The sequence below is a fragment of the Ictidomys tridecemlineatus genome, chromosome 1 (assembly GCF_052094955.1).
Source record: "Ictidomys tridecemlineatus isolate mIctTri1 chromosome 1, mIctTri1.hap1, whole genome shotgun sequence".
Lineage (NCBI taxonomy): Eukaryota > Metazoa > Chordata > Mammalia > Rodentia > Sciuridae > Ictidomys > Ictidomys tridecemlineatus.
Genome location: NC_135477.1, coordinates 163109145 through 163129650, shown reverse-complemented (window position 1 = coordinate 163129650; position 20506 = coordinate 163109145). Strand labels below are relative to the sequence as shown.

Below are 20506 nucleotides of genomic sequence, written 5' to 3'. Positions count from 1 at the left end.
TTTGAATATGTGGTCTATAATGCAATACTACTCAGCAATATAAAAAAAACTATTGACATATGCAACAAATGAGATGGATTAGCCTTCAGAGCTACAGTTAGTTAAAAAAAAGCCAAAGCCTCACTCTCAAAAAATTACACACCAGGAGGCCAGGAGTGTAGTGGTAGAGTGCTTGCCTACCTTAAGTGAGGCAATGGGTTTGAGCCTGAGAACCACATAATAAATAAATGAATAAAATAAAGTTATAAAAATATACATTTTTAAAAAAAATAAATGTCAGGGTTTTATTTATGGAATCTTACAAAATGCTTGCTGTGGTTTGTGCATGTAGAAGAGTTAGAAAGGACCGGTAGGATTATAGACAAAAAGAATGCTTTTGTTGTGTTGGATACATTCAGTAACTTGATTATAATTGTTTCACAGCTATATGTACATGCTTTAACAACATACATTTTATATTTTACATATGTGCAGTGGATTGCGTGTTAATCATACCTCAATAAAGCCATAAACAACAATGTGTTTCCTCATAAAAATACCTATCAACCGTTCTTCTTTTTAAAAAATATTTATTTTTTTTAGTTTTAGGTGGACACAGTATCTTTATTTTACTTTTATGTGATGTTGAGGATCGAACCCAGTGCCTCATGCATGCTAGGCGAGCACTCTACTACTGAGCCACAACTCCAGACCCCCCATCAACCATTCTTTATGGAAATTGGATCTGCCAATTATTTTGGCTGTCCCATACCCATTTCTCAGTTTAGGAGAGTAATATATGCTTCAATGTCAGCAAAAACCAGAGAACAATGTTGGTACCCATTTCAGTCAGTAAGAGTGCTAATAAGAGCAGAGAAACCTGTCCTTCTATTAGTTCTGTGGGCTTCATCTGTGCTGCAATGACCATAGAGTCAATAGCTTGGTAGCGGTTGCAGAAATCTGCCAAGGTCGAGCCCTGCAGGGGGAGTGAGGGTCCAGGGGTTCCTGAAGAAGGAGTGGCGATGGTGAAAGAAGAAGAGTCAGGATGACAGGTTGTAAGTTACAGCAGCCTCCAGAAGAAATCTCTGCTGCCCCTGGAAGAACCTTTATTTGCCTCAGGGTCCCCTCTGAGGCAAATAAAAAGTGTGCCCAAAGTTTTCCATTCTCACCATAAGTTTCTATGTAAGGCAAAGGAGGGTCTATTGGTTGGGGGAATGTATTTTTATACCTTTTTTTACAGATGTTTTTTTCAGGTAGTTAATGGACAGCTTCAAAGCCTGAAACTTTTTTTTTTATTGGTTGTTCAAAACCTTACAAAGCTCTTGACATATCATATTTCAAACATTAGTTTCAAGTGAGTTATGAACTCCCATTTTTACCCCAAATACAGATTGCAGAATCACATCAGTTACACATTCACATTTTTACATAATGCCATACTAGTGACTGTTGTATTCTGCTACCTTTCCTATCCTCTACTATCCCCCTCCCCCCCATCTTCTCTTTCTATCCCATCTACTGTAATTCATTTCTCTCCTTATTTTTTCTTCCAATTCCCCTCACAACCTCTTTTATGTAGTTTTTTTTATAACAATGAGGGTCTCTTTCCATTTCAATGCAATTCCCCTTTTCTCTCTCTTTCCCTCCCATCTCGTGCCTCTGTTTAATGTCAATCTTTTCTTCCTGCTCTTCCTCCCTGCTCTACTCTTAGTTGCTCTCATTATATCAAAGAAGAAATTTGGTATTTGTTTTTTAGGGATTGGCTAGCTTCACTAAGCATAATCTGCTCTAGTGCCATCCATTTCCCTGCAAATTCCATGATTTTGTCATTTTTTAGTGCTGCGTAATACTCCATAGTGTATAAATGCCACATTTTTTAATCCATTCATCCATTGAAGGGCATCTGGGTTGGTTCCACAGTCTAGCTATTGTGAATTGTGCTGCTGTGAACATCGATGTGGCAGTATCCCTGTAGTACGCTCTTTTAAGGTCTTCAGGGAATAGACCGAGAAGGGCAATAACTGGGTCAAATGGTGGTTCCATTCCTAGCTTTCCCAGGAATCTCCATACTGCTTTCCAAATTGGCCGTACCAATTTGCAGTCCCACCAGCAATGTACAAGAGTACCCTTTTCCCCACATCCTCTCCAGCACTTGTTATTGTTTGACTTAATAATGGCTGCCAATCTTACTGGAGTGAGATGGTATCTTAGGGTGGTTTTGATTTGCATTTCTCTGACTGCTAGAGATGGTGAGCATTTTTTCATGTACTTGTTGATTGATTGTATGTCCTCCTCTGAGAAGTGTCTGTTCAGGTCCTTGGCCCATTTGTTGATTGGGTTATTTGTTGTCTTATTGTCTAATTTTTTGAGTTCTTTGTAAACTCTGGATATTAAGCTCTATCTGAAGTGTGAGGGGTAAAAATTTGTTCCCATGATGTAGGCTCCCGATTTACTGCTCTTATTGTTTCTCTTGCTGTGAAAAAACTTTTTAGTTTAAGTAAGTCCCATTTGTTGATTCTTGCTATTAACTCTTGTGCTATGGGTGTCCTGTTAAGGAATTTGGAGCCTGATCCCACAATATGTAGATCGTAGCCAACTTTTTCTTCTATCATACGCAGAGTCTCTGATTTGATATCAAGGTCCTTGATCCATTTTGAGCTAATTTTTGTGCATGGTGAGAGGAGGGGATTCAGTTTCATTTTGTTGCATATGGATTTCCAGTTTTCCCAACACCATTTGTTGAAGATGCTATCCTTCCTCCATTGCATGATTTTAGCCCCTTTATCGAATATAAGATAGTTGTAACTTTGTGGATTAGTCTCTGTATCCTCTATTCTGTACCATTAGTCCACCCGCCTGTTTTGGTACCAGTACCATGCTGTTTTTGTTACTATTTCTCTGTAGTATAGTTTGAAATCTGGTATTGCTATACCACCTGATTCACACTTCCTGCTTAGAATTGCTTTTGCTATTCTGGGTCTTTTATTTTCCATATGAATTTCCTGATTGCTTTATCTATTTCTACAAGCAATGTCATTGGAATTTTGATTGGCATTGCATTAAACCTATAGAGAACTTTTGGTAATATCGCCATTTTGATGATGTTAGTTCTGCCTATCCATGAACAGGGTATATCTTTCCATCTTCTAAGATCTTCTTCTACTTCTCTTTTTAGGGTTCTGTAGTTTTCATTGTATAAATCTTTCACCTCTTTTGTTAGGTTGATTCCCAAATATTTTATTTTTTTTTTGAGGATATTGTGAATGGAGTGGTTTTCCTTATTTCCATTTCAGAGGTTTTGTTGCTGATATACAGAAATGCCTTTGATTTGTGCGTGTTGATTTTATATCCTGCCACTTTGCTGAATTCATTTATTAGTTCTAGTAGTTTTTTTTGTAGACCCTTTTGGGTCTTCTAGGTATAGAATCATGTCATCTGCAAATAGTGATAATTTAAGTCCTTCCTTTCCAATTTTTACGCCTTTAATTTCTTTCGTTTGTCTAATTGCTCTGGCCAGTGTTTCGAGAACTATATTGAATAGAAGTGGTGATAGAGGGCATCCCTGTCTTGTTCCTGATTTTAAGGGGAATGCCTTCAATTTTTCTCCGTTCAGAATGATGCTAGCCTGGGGCTTAGCATAGATATCTTTTACAATATCAAGGTAAGTTCCTGTTATCCCTAGTTTTTTTAATGTTTTGAACATAAAGGGATGCTGTACTTTGTCGAATGCTTTTTCTGCATCTATCGAGATGATCATATGGTTCTTATCTTTAAGTCTATTGATATGGTGAATAACATTTATTGATTTCCGTATATTGAACCATCCCTGCATCCCAGGGATGAATCCTACTTGATCATTGTGCACAATTTTTTTGATGTGTCTTTGTATCTGATTCGCCAGAATTTTATTGAGGATTTTTGCATCTAGGTTCATCAGAGATATTGGTCTTTAGTTTTTTTTCTTTGATGTGTCTTTGTCTGGTTTCGGAATCAATGTGATGTTGGCCTCATAGAATGAATTTGGAAGGACTCCCTCTTTTTCTATTTCCTGGAATAACTTGAAAAGTATTGGTATTAATTCTTCTTTAAAGGTTTTGTAAAACTCTGCTGTATGCCCATCCGGTCCTGGGCTTTTCTTGGTTGGTAGTCTTTTGATTACCTCTTCAATTTTATCCATTGATATTGGTCTGTTCAAATCGTGTGTGTCCTCCTGACTCTGGGCAAATCATATGTCTTAAGAAATTTATCGATGTCTTCACTATCTTCTATTTTATTGGAATATAGGTTTTCAAAATAATTTCTAATTGTCTTCTGTATTTCTGTGGCGTCTGTTGTGCTATTGCCTTTTTCATCCCTTATGTTAGTAATTTGAGTTCTCTCTCTTTTTCTCTTCATTAGCATGGCTAAAGGTTTGTCAATCTTGTTTATTTTTTCAAAGAACCAACTTTTAGTTTTGTTAATTTTTTCAATAGTTTCTTTTGTTTCAATTTCATTGATTTCCACTCTGATTTTAATTATTTCTTGCTTTCTGCTGCATTTGCTATTGTTTTGCTCTTCCTTTTCTAGCGCTTTGAGATGAAGTGTGAGCTCATTTATTTGTTGGTTTTTCCTTTTTTTGAGGAATGACCTCCAGGCGATGAATTTCCCTCTTAAAACTGCTTTCATTGTGTCCCATAGATTCCGATAGGTTGTGTCTGCATTTTTATTTATCTCTAAGAATTTTTTGATTTCCTCCTTTATGTCTTCTATAACCCTTTGATCATTCAGTAACATATTGTTCATTTTCCATGTGATATTGGATTTTCCCTTCCTTCTTTTATCATTAATTTCCAGTTTCAATCTATTATGATCAGATAAAATGCATGGTATAATCTGCACCCCTTTATATTTATTGAGGGTTGCCCTATGGCATAATATATGGTCTATTTTTGAGAAGGATCCATGTGCTGCTGAGAAAAAAGTATATCCATTCGATGATGGTTGGTATATTCTATATATGTCAGTTAAGTCTAGGTTATTGATTGTGGTATTGAGGTCTATAGTTTCTTTATTCAACTTTTGCTTGGAGGATCTGTCCAATGGTGAGAGAGGTGTGTTGAAGTCACCCATAATTATTGTGTTGTGGTCTATTTGATTCTTGAACTTGAGGAGAATTTGTTTTATAAACTTCGAAGCACCATTATTTGGTGCATAAATATTGATAATTGTTATGTCTTTTTGTTTAATGGTTCCTTTTAACAGTATATAATGTCCTTCCTTATCCCTTTGGATTAACTTAGTCTTGATGTCGATTTTATTCGATATGAGGATGGCCACCCCTGCTTGCTTACGAGGACCGTGTGCATGGTATATTTTTTTCCAACCTTTCACTTTCAGCCTGTGTATGTCTTTTCCAGTCAGGTGAGTCTCCTGGAGGCAGCATATTGTTGGATTTGTTTTTTTGATCCATGTTACCAGCCTATGTTGCTTTATTGGAGTGTTTAAACCATTAATGTTTAGAGTTACTATTGATATATGGTTTGTACTTCCAGCCATGTTTGATTATTTATCTCGTTTTTTTTTTTAATTGCATTTGTTTCACCATGATTAGTTTTCCCCCCTCCGTCTGTCTTTACTGAGGTACTTCCCACTGTTGGCTTTGGTTATTGTTTTCCATTTCTTCCTTGTGAAGTGTTTTGCTCAAGATGCTTTGCAACGCTGGTTTTCTGGCTGCAAATTCTTTTAGATTTTGTTTATCGTGAAAGATTTTATTTCGTTGTCGTATCTGAAGCTTAATTTTGCTGGGTACAGAATTCTTGGTTGGCATCCATTGTCTTTCAGTGTTTGAAATACGTTGTTCCAGGATCTTCTCGCTTTCAGCGTCTGAGTTGAGAAGTCCGTTGTTAACCTTATTGGTTTACCCCTGAATGTAATCTTTCTCTTTTCTCTTGTAGCTTTTAATATTTTCTCTTTGTTCTGTATATTAGATATCTTCATAACAATATGTCTTGGCGTTGGTCTACTGTGATTTTGTATGCTCGGTGTCCTGTATGTATCTACAATTTGTATATCTGTTTCCTTTTTTATTTCTGGAAAGTTTTCTGTAATTATTTCATCTAGTAGATTACTCATTCCCCTTGTTTGAATCTCTATCCTTTCCTCTATCCCAATGACTCTTAAATTTGTTTTTTTTATATTATCACATATCTCTTGTATGTTTTTCTCATGATTTTTAACCAGCCTATCTGAGTTGGCTAGACTCTTTTCCAGATGATATATTTTGTCTTTATTATCTGATGTTCTGGCTTCTACTTGCTCCACTCTATTAATGATACTCTCATTTGAGTTTTTAATTTGGTTTATAATTTCCTTCATTTCTAAGATTATGGCTTGATTCTTTTTTATAATCTCTATCTCCTGATAAAGGTGCTTAGCTTCTTCTTTTATCTGTTTGTGTAATTCATTCTCAATGTGTTCTTTCGCTGCTTGAATTTGCTGTCTTGTATCCTCTTTAAGGTTCCATTCCATCTGTCTCAGGTGTTCCATGAGTTCTTTATATGACCATTTTTCTGGTGACTCTATATCCTCCTGAATATTTAGGCTGCCCTGCATTGTTTGCACTCCTTTTCTTCCTTGCTTTTTCATGCTGTTCATATTGTTTCTTGTTCTGTTTGACTGCTGAGGTACTGTTTACTCCTATAAATATATTTGATGCTTGGGAGGAAAGGTATTAGAAGAGATGGGAAGAAGTCACTAAAGAGAATGAGAGTAAGCAGGTAGAATTCAAGGAAGGGGGAATAAGAAAATTGAAAAGAAATGTAAAGACAGGAGAAAAGAAGGATAGAAAAAAATAGAAGATTAAAAGGAATTTAAAGAAAAATAATAATAGTAGAAATGGAAAATGAAATTAAAAAATAGAATAAAATAAAATAAGATGGATAAAAAAACATTTAAAAAGACAGCAAAAAAAAATTTATAAATGCAGTCCTAGAATTCGATTAACTGCTCTTCCAGTAGATGGAGCTATGCCCACTGGGCCAAGTTTCTCTTCTCAGTAGGCGGGAGTCAATCACTGTGCAGGGGTTCTTCCTCCTGGATTGGGCGGGTCTCCATTCCTGCTGTTTGCCCTGTGGGCGGGGCCTTTTGGAGAGCTGGTCAGGGGTCGTTTGCAGCACCGGGTTGGCAGGTGGAGGGTGGTCGTCTGCAGCTCCAAACTGCCAGAGGAGGTTCACAGAGTCAGGCCGGCTGGGCCGGGCAGGCAGCACCTGCTCCCCCACTCACTGCAAGGGTGTAGGCAGCGGCCGCTTGGCGGTAGCCGGTGGCGGTTCACAGAGACGGGCTGCGGGGGCCCAGGCAGGCAGTGCCAGCTCCCAAGTTCACTGCACCGTGTGAGCGGCGGCCGGCTGCGGTTCACAGAGCCAGCGGGGGGGGGGGGGGGGGAGGGGCCCAGGCAGGCCGCAACCGCTCCCAAGTTCGCTGCTACGTGTGGGCGGTAGCCAGCGGCGGTTCACAGAGCCGGGCTGCGGGGGCCCAGGCAGGCAGCACCCGCTCCTTAGCTCGCTGCAAAGTGTGGACAGTGGCCGGTGGCCAATCACGGAGCTGGGTGGTGTGGGCCCAGGCAGGCAGCCCCCTGCTCCTAAACTTGCTGCAGCGTGTGGCCTCCGGCCGGCTGCGGTTCACAGAGCCAGCTCGCGGGGGCCCAGTCAGGCAGCAACCGCTCCCAAGAACGCTGCAGTGTGTGGGCAGCGATCGGCTGCGGTTCACAGAGCCTGCCCGCGGGGATCCAGGCGGTCAGTGTCCGCTCCTATGTTCACTGCAACGTGTAGGCAGTGGCCATTTGGCGGCCCCGGAGGGACTGTGCCCCTGCTCTGGGTTGCTGAGATTCAGTATTCTGTGACAAGCTGACACCTCCAATTAAACTTACTAGTTCCCGGAAGGTCTCCTTTCAGTGGAATTTTGCTTGAAGTTTCTCAGCAGGACGCATGTGAGTGTATTATTGAGTCTCTCTGATCCCCTTACCACGGAGGCATTGTATGTGCTGCCTCTTCGCTGGCAGCCATGTTGGCTCCTGAAACTTTTTTGATTTACATAATTTTCAAGAGTTACAATCTTTTCTGACATATATTGATTACCTAAGATATTGAGTACATTGTTCAAAATATTTTTCTGTAACCTTAGTCAATCATTTTCACCCCAATTACTAGGTACTAGGCGACACAACTAGACTACATGACTACTGACCTATTATTCACTTCTAATTTTAAAGCATACCTATAATTATTTCATTAACCTTTAACTTTAAAACATACTTATGATTATTGGTATGCTTTCTTACTTCTAAACTAAAATCCCAGTAAAACAGTAAAAGTAGTGAAAGTCTATTATTTAAAAGCCTACTCTGAAGTGACTCTAAAATATATCTATGTTAATTTTACATTATTCTATTTTAATTTCCAAAGTAATTTCCTTTTTTATGACCTATTTAATTGTTTTCTAAAGAACTACCTTGATCCTTGGTCAAAGCACGCCAATTCTTGTCTTTGTAATCTTTAACTAAAGGGCAGGCTTTACACCTCAACCCATTTATCTTTTATATTAACTATGTGTTTTCCATTCTCATCATAAGTTTCCATGTAAGGCAAAGGAGGGTCTATTAGTTGGGGGTATGTATTTTTATTAGCCTCTTGTCCTCGAGGGGGATACCATAAGCTACATACAGTGGTCCTTGTACTGTTGGCACAGCAATTGTTTTTCTGTAGCTAGGCTGTTGTACAGGTTGTGGCTTTAGGATGGGGTTGGGGAGGGGCTAGTGTCAATTGTTAACTATGGGATAAATATTTCTTGTTGTTCAGGCTTGAGGAATAACACCATTGTTTGTATCTGAGAAATATTGAAACACACCTCATGGATATCTCCATTGTATCTTTAGTCTCATTTTGGAAATTTTCCTGCAATCTCAGGCAATACATACTTTTATTATTGATTGCCATAGGTCCTGTTATCCATATCATGAGTATCATAAACAAAACACTTAACATTCCTAATGGTTCCGGTTTCCACATGGTATGGCCCTGCCACAGCATCCTCCATGCTGTGACCCTGTCAGACAGTGGGTGTAGGAGTGCCTTCACCAGAAATCCACAAACCTTTATTTACTCTGATGGTATCTGTGGCCACAGGAAATATAAATATCTAAAGACTCTGAGAATTTTCATACATCCTCATTCCACCCAGCCATGATCACACGGGCATTTGTATAACCAGTTAGAAAGTACAAATTTCATTTCATTTGACAGTTACTCTGCTCCAATATTTCAGTGTTTTACCAACTATGATACCTGCCTTTTCATATATAGGCCTTTCTCTTTGCTTCTGGGATCCTGGATCTAAAATACTGGCTCCTGTATGGTCCAGGAGACGGTATTCCTTCAACAGTGCTGGGGAATGTGATATTCAGGGGAACTGACTCATGTTACTTCTAAAAACATGGGAAATTTTCATACCAATTATGCCTTCCTCAGAATGAACACTGGGACCACAAGAAATTCTTGCATTCAGGGCAAAGAATTAGGCACATAAAACTCTTTGGTCTCTCCTTGCAGGCCTATGGCAACAGGTACATTAAGTAAGCTAGATTAAGGACAGTTCACTGCATTCTGTCGTCCCCTCTGCAGCAAATAAAAGGTGTACCCACAAAAGTTATTCCTGCCAGGTGTGGTGGTGCTTACCTGTAATCCCAGTGGCTTGTGAGGCCCGAGGTAACTTAGCAAGACCCTGTCTCAAAATAAAGAATAAAAAGTTTGTGAATGTGGCTCAGTGATTGAGTGCCCCTGGGTTCAATCTCTGGTACAAAACAAATAAACAAACAAACAAAAGGTGTTCCTCCCTTTAAATTGGTAGAAACATTTTTTTCCTCAGTTCATTCCATAAAATAAACAGAGCAAAGAGTAAAAAATGACATAAAGTGCCTTTATCACTGAATAAAACAGCATAATGGTACTAATAGTTGCAACATTGGGTGACTTGGCAGTAGGAAAAATAAGTCCTGGCTATCATGTTCACAGCCAACATTGTTGATGAAGGGATAACTTGTCTCAAAATCTTCAGCAGATTCTGGCTCAAATCCTAATGTGAGGAGAAAAATGAGGACCCTCAATGGTCCATAACTCTCATGATTTGCTGTAGGGAATTGGAGAGCAAGCAGAGTCTTCCTGGAGCTGAATTGTATGATTGACATCCAGACCTGCTAGCAATAAGATGGCTTCTGCCACAGGCACTGGCAGTGCAGTTAACTCTGGAGTTATGAACAGGTTAGAAACTCCAGTCCACCTCAGGAAAACATCAAACGTATGTGTGCTTATTGTAAGTCTTCCCAGAGTGGATGTAAGGTAGACAAGATTCACGTGCAGGCTGATCGTTCCCTCACAAAGGGTACTTAATGGAGCTTTTATCTGACATGAACAATATTAATTGAAAAAGGAAATAGCAAATTTTCTGAATTCATAAGACTATTCTCTAGTGTGATTTTTTTTTGCTGCTGAACATATTTAAGAGATGCAGCTAAAGGGTCACCAAAACTGTCGCACTAAGGCCTTTCCCCAGTGTGAACTTTCCCAGTGCCACACAAGATGGGAGCTTCTGCTATAGACTCTCCCACATTCACTGCAGACCTAAGGCCTTTCTCTAGTGTGAAATCTGGTGTACAATGAGTTTGGAGCTTTGTCTAAAGAATTTCCCAAATTCTTCACACTTATAAGGCCTTTCACTGGTGTAGATTTTCTGATTCTTCACAACTGTATCCTTGAAACTGAAGGATTTTTCATATTTTCTGCCTACATAAGACCTTGCTTCTATGGACTCTCTGCTATTTAATGAGGCTGGATTTATAGCTAAAAAATTTCCCACATTTCATGCATCCATAAGGCCTTGTCTCAGTATGAATTCTCCAGTGTTCAGTAAGATGGGAACTTTGACTTAAGAATTTCCTACATTCACTAACTTGTAAAGCCTTTCTCTGGTGTGAACTCTCTGGGGCTAAACAAGACTAAGGACTTCCTATGAATACTGCAAATATAATGTTGTTTTTCATTGTGAAATTTATGGTGTGTTTTTAGGTGGGACAAGTGAACAAAGGCTTTTCCACACTCCTTACCCATGAGATGTTTCTCCACTGTGAATTTTTCTGTGATTAAAAAGAGTTGACTTTTCCTTGAACACATATGCACCTGGTAGGCACCTCAAGGGTCTAACCTCAGTATGAGTTAACTGTCAAGAAAAGTGAAGGTGTTCAGGAAGCTTTTCACAAGTCTCCCCACTTGAGAACCATCTGTCCAGCATGGTCTCCTTGGTGTTTCCTGATGCTGGAGCTTCACGGGAGAGACTTTAGGCCTTTTGTATGGGTTCAATGGCCTGGTGCTGGAAGAGGCCAAAGCTGTCTGGCAAGTTAATCCCTTCTTCCCTGAATGAAAAGAGTGTCCTGGATGTGTGGACTGTACAGCTCTTCACAAATGAGGTCCCTACATCATCCCCTCTGAAAAGATTCTCTCTACATGTGGCTTCTATTGCTGGCAAAATTTTACTCTTAATAGATTTCTCTCCTAGGTTGCCCACATGTGTGAAGTTTCTCCACAAGGCATGATACCTGGTGTTCAGCTAGGTGTAATATCTTAGGCCACACATTTCACATGGGTGGGCTTTCTGGATGAAGACACCTGACTCAGGAGATCTCATGCAAAAAATGTCTCCTCATTATCTGCATTATACCAACAACCAAGCATGGTCATCAGTGCAAAGTTCTCTAGCATTACATTACGATTCAGGAATCTCTGCACCTCTGCAAGAAGTTCCCACTCCTCCCAGGAGAAGTACACATATGCATCCTCCAAGGTCACATAGCCTTCTTTATTTACAATTCTGGGTCAAACACCATCAATGATATTACACTAGGCTCCTCCCTCTTGTCCACGGTTCTTAACCTAAGCCACGCCCATCTGAGCATACAAGACATAGCCTCTGGTGGAACCCCTTTGTGACAAGGCAGAAAATGCTGTAGGCCCAGTAGAACCCCAGCCTCTGTCCCTCAGGTAGCTCTGGCTGCTGTAGCCTGTTGCATTTCTTTTTTAAATTTTTTTTTTAAATTTTTTTTATTGATTATTCAAAACATTGCAAAGATTGCAGAATCACATCGTTACACATCCACATTTTTACATAATGCAATAATAGTAACTGTTGTATTCTGCTACCTTTCCTATCCTCTATTATCCCCCTCCCCTCCCCTCCCATCTTCACTCTCTACCCCATCCACTGTAATTCATTTCTCTCCTTATTTTTTCCCATTCCCCTCACAAACTCTTATATGTAATTTTGTATAACAATGAGGGTCTCCTTCCATTTTCATGCAATTTCCCTTTTTCTCTCCCTTTCCCTCCCACCTCATGACTCTATTTAATATTAATCTTTTCCTCCTGCTTTTCCTTCCTGCTATGTTCTTGGTTGCTCTCATTATATCAAAGAAGACATTTGGCATTTGTTTTTTAGGGATTGGCTAGCTTCACTTAGCATAATCTGCTCTAATGCCATTAATTTCCCTGCAAATTCCATGATTTTGTCATTTTTTAGTGCTGCGTAGTACTCCATTGTGTACAAATGAGGGGCATTGTGGTTGGTTCCACAGTCTAGCTATTGTGAATTGTGCTGCTATGAACATCAATGTGGCAGTATCCCTGTAGTACGCTCTTTTAAGGTCTTCAGGGTATAGTCCGAGAAGGGCAATAACTGGGTCAAATGGTGGTTCCATTCCCAGCTTTCCCAGGAATCTCCATACTGCTTTCCATATTGGCCGCACCAATTGGCAGTCCCACCAGCAATGTACAAGAGTACCCTCTTCCCCACATCCTCGCCAGCACTTGTTGTTTGACTTCATAATGGCTGCCAATCTTACTGGAGTGAGATGGTATCTTAGGGTGGTTTTGATTTGCATTTCTCTGACTGCTAGAGATGGTGAGCATTTTTTCATGTACTTGTTGATTGATTGTATGTCCTCCTCTGAGAAGTGTCTGTTCAGGTCTTTGGCCCATTTGTTGATTGGGTTATTTGTTTTCTTATTGTTTAATTTTTTGAGTTCTTTGTATACTCTGGATATTAAGCCCGTTGCATTTCAACCTGCCAGGGGCAGATCAGGGCAAGGGCCTCCTTGGCATGGTCCCCATCCTTGCACTATGGACCCTGTCACCCATCACTGTGCCCCGCTGGGCCCCAAAGAATTGCTGGGAAGAGACCCAGCCTTTAATGAGATCTGATGAGAAAAATAATTTAATTTTGAAGAAGTCCAAATCAGCACATTTTTTACTTTTATAATTAGTGCTTATGTGTCATGTGTCCTACATAGGAAATATTTTTGTTCATCAAAATTGTGAAGATTTTTAAATTTCTGCCCACCTCCCAAAAGCTTTATAGCTTTGCCTTTTATCTTAGGTCTGTGATCTGTTTTGAGGTAATGTTTCTGTATGATACGAGGTAGAGTTTTTTCCTCCATGTGAAAATCCAGTGATCCAGGACCATTTGTTGCAAAACCTTTCTTTATCTCAGCCTGGAAGTCTTTGTCAAAAATCAATGATCTGTCAGGGTGGAGCGAGGTGGCACACACCTATAATCCCAGCAGCTGAGGAGGCTGAGGTAGGAGGGTCACGAGTTCAAAGCTATCCTTAGCAAATGAGGTGATAAGCAACTTAGTGAGACCCTGTCTCTAAATAATATACAAAATAGGGCTGGGGATGTGGCTCAGAGTGCTCCTGAGTTCTTTCTCTGGATAAAAAAAAAAAAGAAAAGAAAAGTCAACAATCTTTCATGCTTAGCATGTACAAGGCTCTGGGTTCAATCCCAGCACCTTCCAAATCAAATGAATACTCTGGATGTCTCTTCCTGGTTATAATAGTATAACTGAAAGTGAATTTATCCTGAAGTGATGGCTTAAGGACACTGGATATGATGGATATCAGCACTGACGGACAAGGGTCCCAAAGAAAAGAAAAACAAATGAGGCGAATCCTATATCTACCTCAGCTTGCTGACTTTGAAGAGTTTCCAGCCTCTGGCTCAGGGAATGGGAACCCTGTGGACCCTATGACTGGAGAAGATAGAGCTGAGGTACCAGGGAAGGATACCAAGAATTTTGAGGTTTATAGTAGAAGGTAGGTGAGAAGAGAGATCTATTCAGAAAGCTCAAGAGATCTGAAGAAATCCCACTCAAGCATTTATTCAGTTTATACATGCATTTGGAGATTCAGCCTTAAGCTCAGGAAAGACCCAAGGGAGAGAATAGCTGTCTGGCATGGATAGAGGGTGAGGAACGATGACTGTGCCCATCATCTAGACTAGAAATTGACATGATACATGGAGCACTGATAAGTGCACAGAGGGTCTTCCTTCAGAAGTGAGAAACGATCCAGTCCAACTTAATAAATCTTTTTTTTTAAGAGAGAGCGTGCGCACGCATGAGAGAGAGAGAGAGAGAGAGAGAGAGAGAGAGAGAGAGAGAGAGAGAGAATTTTTTTAATATTTATTTTTTAGTTTTCGGTGGACACCACATCTTTTTATTTTATTTTTATGTGGTGCTGAGGATTGAACCCAGAACCCTGCACATGCCAGGCGAGCACGCTGCTGCTTGAGCCACATCCCCAGCCCAACAACTTAATAAATCTTAAGAGCAAGACCTAGAAGATGGGAAGCTTGTTAAGATTTGGGTCTAGAATGTCCCCTCAAAGACTCAGGTGTTGAAAGCATGGTTCTCAATACCACAAAGTTCAGAGCTGGGGGTTTTAGACAATGATTGGACCAAGAGGGCTGTAACCCATTTGGTGGATTAATCCATTGATAGCTAAATGGACTACTGGGCAGTAGAGACCTAATTGGAGAAAGTAGGTCACTGAGGACCATGCTAGAAACTTAAAAAAAAAACACCAGAGCAACAAAATATCATTATATATTATGTAACATGTGTAATATATAACATGTTATATATAATAGTAATAAAAAAGAATAGTTTACATGGGCTCATCAATGGCTCAACCAAGAGCTGAGGAGACAAAACAGTGAATTTGAAGACAGAAAAGTAGAAATGACTTAAACACAAAAAGCAGGAAAAATATCTAGGACAAAGCATCTAAGAGCTTCGAGACAATATCAACTATGCAAGATGTATAATTGGAATGATGAAAGAAAAGAAAGGAGCAGAAGAAATAGTTGAAGAAGTGGTGACTGAGACATGTCCAAAATTACACACCTGACCCAAGAAGCCCAGAGAAAACTGAGCAAGAAAAATAGCAACAAATCCACACTTAGGAAAGGATAGTCAAACTAGTAACAACCATACAAAGACAAAACATTAGTTGCAACAAGAGGGGAGAAAAAGACATATTATGAGCAACATGGTGTCATAGTTAAAGCTTCATCCCAGGGTTTTGTAAACTGACTTCCAGACCACTCACGTTTAATAGAATCAAGCCTTTATTGAAGCACACTGGTGGTGGCTGACCAGAACATAAAGCTGTTCCCCTGATCAACCCCAAACAATTGCAAGGGCTCTCCTAATAAGCCTGAAAACTGCAAAAGGGATGTTCAGGGGGTCTAGAAAATGCAAGCAAGTCAGGTTACAGAAGCGAGACAGTGCAGCCAAGCCGAGGGAAGCCTAACCAATCACAGTTAGCCCAGTCACCCCAATTACAGAAACATAGCCCCGTTACCCTAGTTACAGAAACAATACCCTTTAGGTAGTTCCCTGTTCTTAAAGATTTCTATAGCAAAAGGAAAAGGACATCTTGCCTCAGTCATGACTCTTCTACTTGGCATGGTTGTTTTACAGGATGAAGTCATAAAACAAAATGGAGTCACATTTGCTCCAATTAACACACTGGTTGAACAGGAAGCCACAGACCTTGTTATGTCCCTCAGAGAGACACCCATTTGATAATCTAGGGTTCAAAGCCTTTATGAGACTCTAGAAACAAGAAGTTACAGTGCTGCAAGGAAGCAGAGCCAAGAATAGCCACATGGAAACAAGTAAGAAAAACCATTGCATTTCACCAGAAATAGACCTTCTGTCAGGCCAGCACAGCTCAGAACAACTGGGAAAAAGAAAAATAAAAACAAAAAATAAACTAAAACCAAAAAGACACCCAACTGGAGGCTGCTCCCTTGGGAGGGAAATAGATGAGTAGAACATACATTCAACATTTTGAAGAGGCTGCCTAGGTAGGGCATAGCTGGAGGAAGCAGGTCATTGCAGGAATGGACTTTGATTATATCTTGTCCCTGACTTTTATTCCTCTCTACTTCCTGGCTGTTATGTGGTGAACAGCTTTTATGTGCCACATTGTTCCAATTTGATATCATGCCCAATGCACACACAGAAAAAGAGAATCAGATTACCATGCATTTTGACATCTGAACATATGAGCCATAATTTAATTAAATTTTACCTCTTTTTGTTGTTATACAGGATATATATATATATATATATATATATATATATATATATATATATATATATATTATATGTGTATACAAATATATTAGGAAAACCTATAATGGCTACATAGAAGTTCCAGGAATTGTTTTCTTCCAAATATTTGTGTCTTCTTTCTATAAAATTAGTGTTTTTGAAATCTCAAATAAATTATCTAACTTATGAGGAAATAAAATTTGTCATAAGTGCCATACAGAACATCAAACATAATACATTTTCAAAGTTAAAAACATAAATACATATACTGAGAAATCATTTATACTGTGTACTCTTTCAAGTCTTTTTCTGTGTGTGGTTATCCTCACAAATACTATCATCTTAACTGTTATACTCTCCTTTTTCAAGACAAGGCAGCCAATTCAGAAATACAAAGGTGGTCAATGACAGTGAGGGATTTAAGCCACAAGGTTGATGAATGTAAGTCTGAACATTTTGTTTTTACCTGCATATATTCTCAATTTATCTCTCAAATCAATCAAGGACTCACTATATCACTGAATTTATGTCTAATTCTTTCTGTTTCAGCATAAAGCCTCATGATAATAATATGCTACTATTTTCTGTAATTTACTATCTCAGTTTATTAATATGGAAGCAATTATCATATGAAAACTATTTTATATCAGTTAATTTACATTGGCTAACAAACAACAATATCTAAATCAGGTTAATTAAGTAAAAAATCTTTTTTGAAGTTTTATCTAAGATATTTTAAGAGGATTAAATTATAGTAATAGTAATCAGAAATTTCAAAAAAGGGAAATCGAGGCAAGACCACCTTCAGAAACTCATTGACCTTATTTAAAATTGCAAAATAAAAACCTCACTTTCCCTATCTCCCTTTCTCTTCTATTTTAAGTTTTCAAGCTATCATAGATGTTTGCATCTAGCTCAATCCTGAAAGCCAGGTACTGAAGTATGGTTCCCAATTTTCTGATCTCAGCTACTTGCCCACAGATGGTGTGCAAAGGTGCAGAATATTACTTGTAAAAGAAATAAACTACTGTACAAATGACAGTAAAAGCAACTGCTGGCAACAGAGGAGGTAAGGGTATAATAGTTTTGCTTCTCATTTTGAGTTCTACTTTACTCTCCTCAAGTTTATATCACCTTTACTGTGGGCTGGAAACAAGGCCTATCATCTTCACCCTGCATCCAGATATTGTGCTTTTCTTTACACAAGTTATTTGATTGTGGTCAATTTCAAAGACACATTTTAATGTTATGTTGCAGTTTCCATGCTAAGTGAGCAAAAACCTGAATATTTAAGAAGTATTATTGCTGATAGTTCACAGTTATATACTAATAGAGAGGGTGTCATACAGGGAAACATAATATATAATGCAAATTTATACTTTCATATAACTTTGAAAATTGTCACTATTCCAACTCTTCTCTCTCACATCCATTTAGTACACTGATCTTTCTTCTATTTTTATCATGATGTACTTTCTTTTTTAATGTGTTTTCATGCAGTTTGCCAATATTTTATTATGAAATTTTGCATATGTGTTCATCAAGGAAATTATCTGAAGTTTTCTTCCCTTGATGTATCTTTTTCTGGTTTTGGTATTAGGGTGGATTTAGCTTTACAGAATAAATTTGGTAGTGATCCTTCCTTTTCTATTTCATGGAATAATTTGAAGAGAATTGGAATTAGTTTCTTTTAAAAGATCTGGTAGAACTCAGTTGAGAATCTATCTAGGCTTGGAATTTTTGTGTTGCAAGGCTTTTAATAGGTGCTTCACTTTTATTATTGGATGTTAATCTGTGTATATTTCCTATATTCTAATGGTTCAATTTATGCAGGTCATATATCTCTAGGAATTTGTCAGTATCATCCAGCTTTTCTAGCTTATTAGAGTATCAATTTTATAGTTTCTTATGAACCATGGACTTCAGTAGTGTCTACAGTAATAGTTCCTTTTTATGTTAATTTTAGTCTTCTCTTTATTTTGGTTAGATTGGCTAAGGCGTTAATCAACATTGTGTTTCTTTACAAGGAACAAACTGTTCCATTTATCTTTAATATTGTTTTTTAGTCTCAATTTCATTGGTTTGAGCTCTGATTTTAATTATTTATTGTCTTTTATTGATTTTACTGTAGGTTTGTTCTTTTTCTATGGTCTTGAGTTGTAATGTGATGTTATATATTTGGCATATTTCTATTTTTTTAATATTTGAGCTTGATACTATAAATTTTCCTCATTGCACTTATTATATTCCAGAGATGTAAAATTTTGTATCACTAGTCTATTTTGTTTTTAAGAATGGTTTTATTCCCTGTTTTCTTTTGTTATCCATTTGTCATTCAAAAATAGATTGGTGAGAGAAGGCGGGGCGCCGAGAAGTGGCCAGCAACACAGAGAGAAACAGTGCTGTGGACTCTGTGGAGTCCTGCTGGCTGTGCCCTCACTGAGCTCCGGGCTGAGTTCAGGGTTTGAGACAGGGAAGGAAGCGGTCCAGTTGTGTTCCCCAAACTGGACAGTCGACCATGGAAGCCAGTGGCCACCATCTTGAAGAGAATATGTCACCATCGCCAGTTTCCAACAGATCACAGCAATAGAACAGGTGTGTGTTATTCAGCCCATCTCCCATACAGCGGGGAATTCACATAAAATCTCTCCCCGGCTTTCCGGGGGAGGGATTATCAGAGTGAGCAGGAATAGAGACATGGGGAAAGGTAAAGGAATCTGACCTCCAACTCCCCCTCCCATCAGAGGCAAAAACAAAACCTGTCTTGCCAGCTCTGGGGGAGTGGCAAGCGGAAGGAATCAACACAATAAGGTGCCGGTTCCCAATAGCCACACTCCACACCCAGCAAACTGCAGGCCCAGAGTATAGTTTGAACTGCCAAGAGGCATCACACTGGGGAAGGCCTAGCTAGCAGGAGAAGCCAGGGGACTAGAGGCCAGGAATAAACCTAAGCTAACAGATTTTTGAGAGATACTTGGGGGGGGGGGAGGAGAGAGCGGCCTCACACTGACTGTATCCTACAGACAGAGGGCAAAATCTTGGCCCAGAAGGCACAGCACCACCTACTGGAAGCAAAGAAAATAGAAGCCTAACAGTGCCCTGCCAAAGCCAATGTCTCGGCTTGGCACAGAATCACGAGCCACCACACCTTGTAGATTCAAACAGCAATTCTTTCTTCCGAACTCACACTGCGTCCACACAGGTCCAGGGGCAATCCCAATATCCCGCACAATTCAAGTCCTAAATACTTTCTCTCCACGAGAACTCAGCAGGAACTCAGGCAGCAGGCACGCCCTACTCCCAGCAGAAATAATCTTCAACCTTAAACTTCCCTAAAACTCCTATTGTCATGCCCTAAACCCAAGGACGGGGATACTTCCTGCAAGATACACCCTAATCCTGGATCCACCCTTGTGATTGAGCAGGGTCACCTTTCTCAAACACACAAGCAAGGTCGCAGCAAATTTCCAAGGCAAGTCCATTTAACATGGGGTACGCTGGCAAGGATTTCGCTGCGTCATTCCTACTTGGTAATGGCCCTCAGCAGTGCCCTTATTTTTTTTTCTCATTTTTAAAATTCTTTAATTTTTTAATTTTAAATTTTTTAATTATTTTTTCAATTGTAATTTTTATTTCAATTGTAATTTTTATTTTACTGCATTTTATTATTTTTTATCATTTCTTTTCTTTTATATTCTTTTCTCTTTCTTTCTTCTCTCCCTCTCTCTTTCTTGGTTCAAGTCCTTACCTTTTCTCCATCTTTCCTCTTAAACATGAACACCCAGATTACATATAACTTACTAAATGCAAATAGATGAATACTACGAATAGGTCTATAGTCCACCTAAGCCCTTAACTACCCCCAAGAACTCCTGTCTGTTCTCTTGTTAATATCTGCCTTCATTTGAGCAACCCCTCCAAAGAAGCTAACATATACTAACCTCCATACCATCAAATCGCCCAACCTTAACATATAATCCTAAGTCCAAACCTCAATTCTCTATAAGCCATTAAATTCTGAAGGCCTTTAATGAAACTAATGAATTTACC

At 39.1% G+C, this 20506-nt stretch overlaps 1 protein-coding gene across 1 annotated transcript in view; it reads right to left on the bottom strand.

Moving 5' to 3' along the window:
- LOC144367188 (uncharacterized) overlaps positions 1-20215 on the bottom strand; it is a 42224-nt gene extending 22009 nt beyond the window's left edge. The window contains 4 exon segments of the mRNA XM_078022688.1: positions 820-955; positions 7504-7727; positions 11726-11871; positions 20205-20215. Of these exon segments, the coding sequence (XP_077878814.1) occupies positions 820-955; positions 7504-7727; positions 11726-11871; positions 20205-20215 (517 nt within the window).
- Positions 20216-20506: the final 291 nt, after the last annotated feature.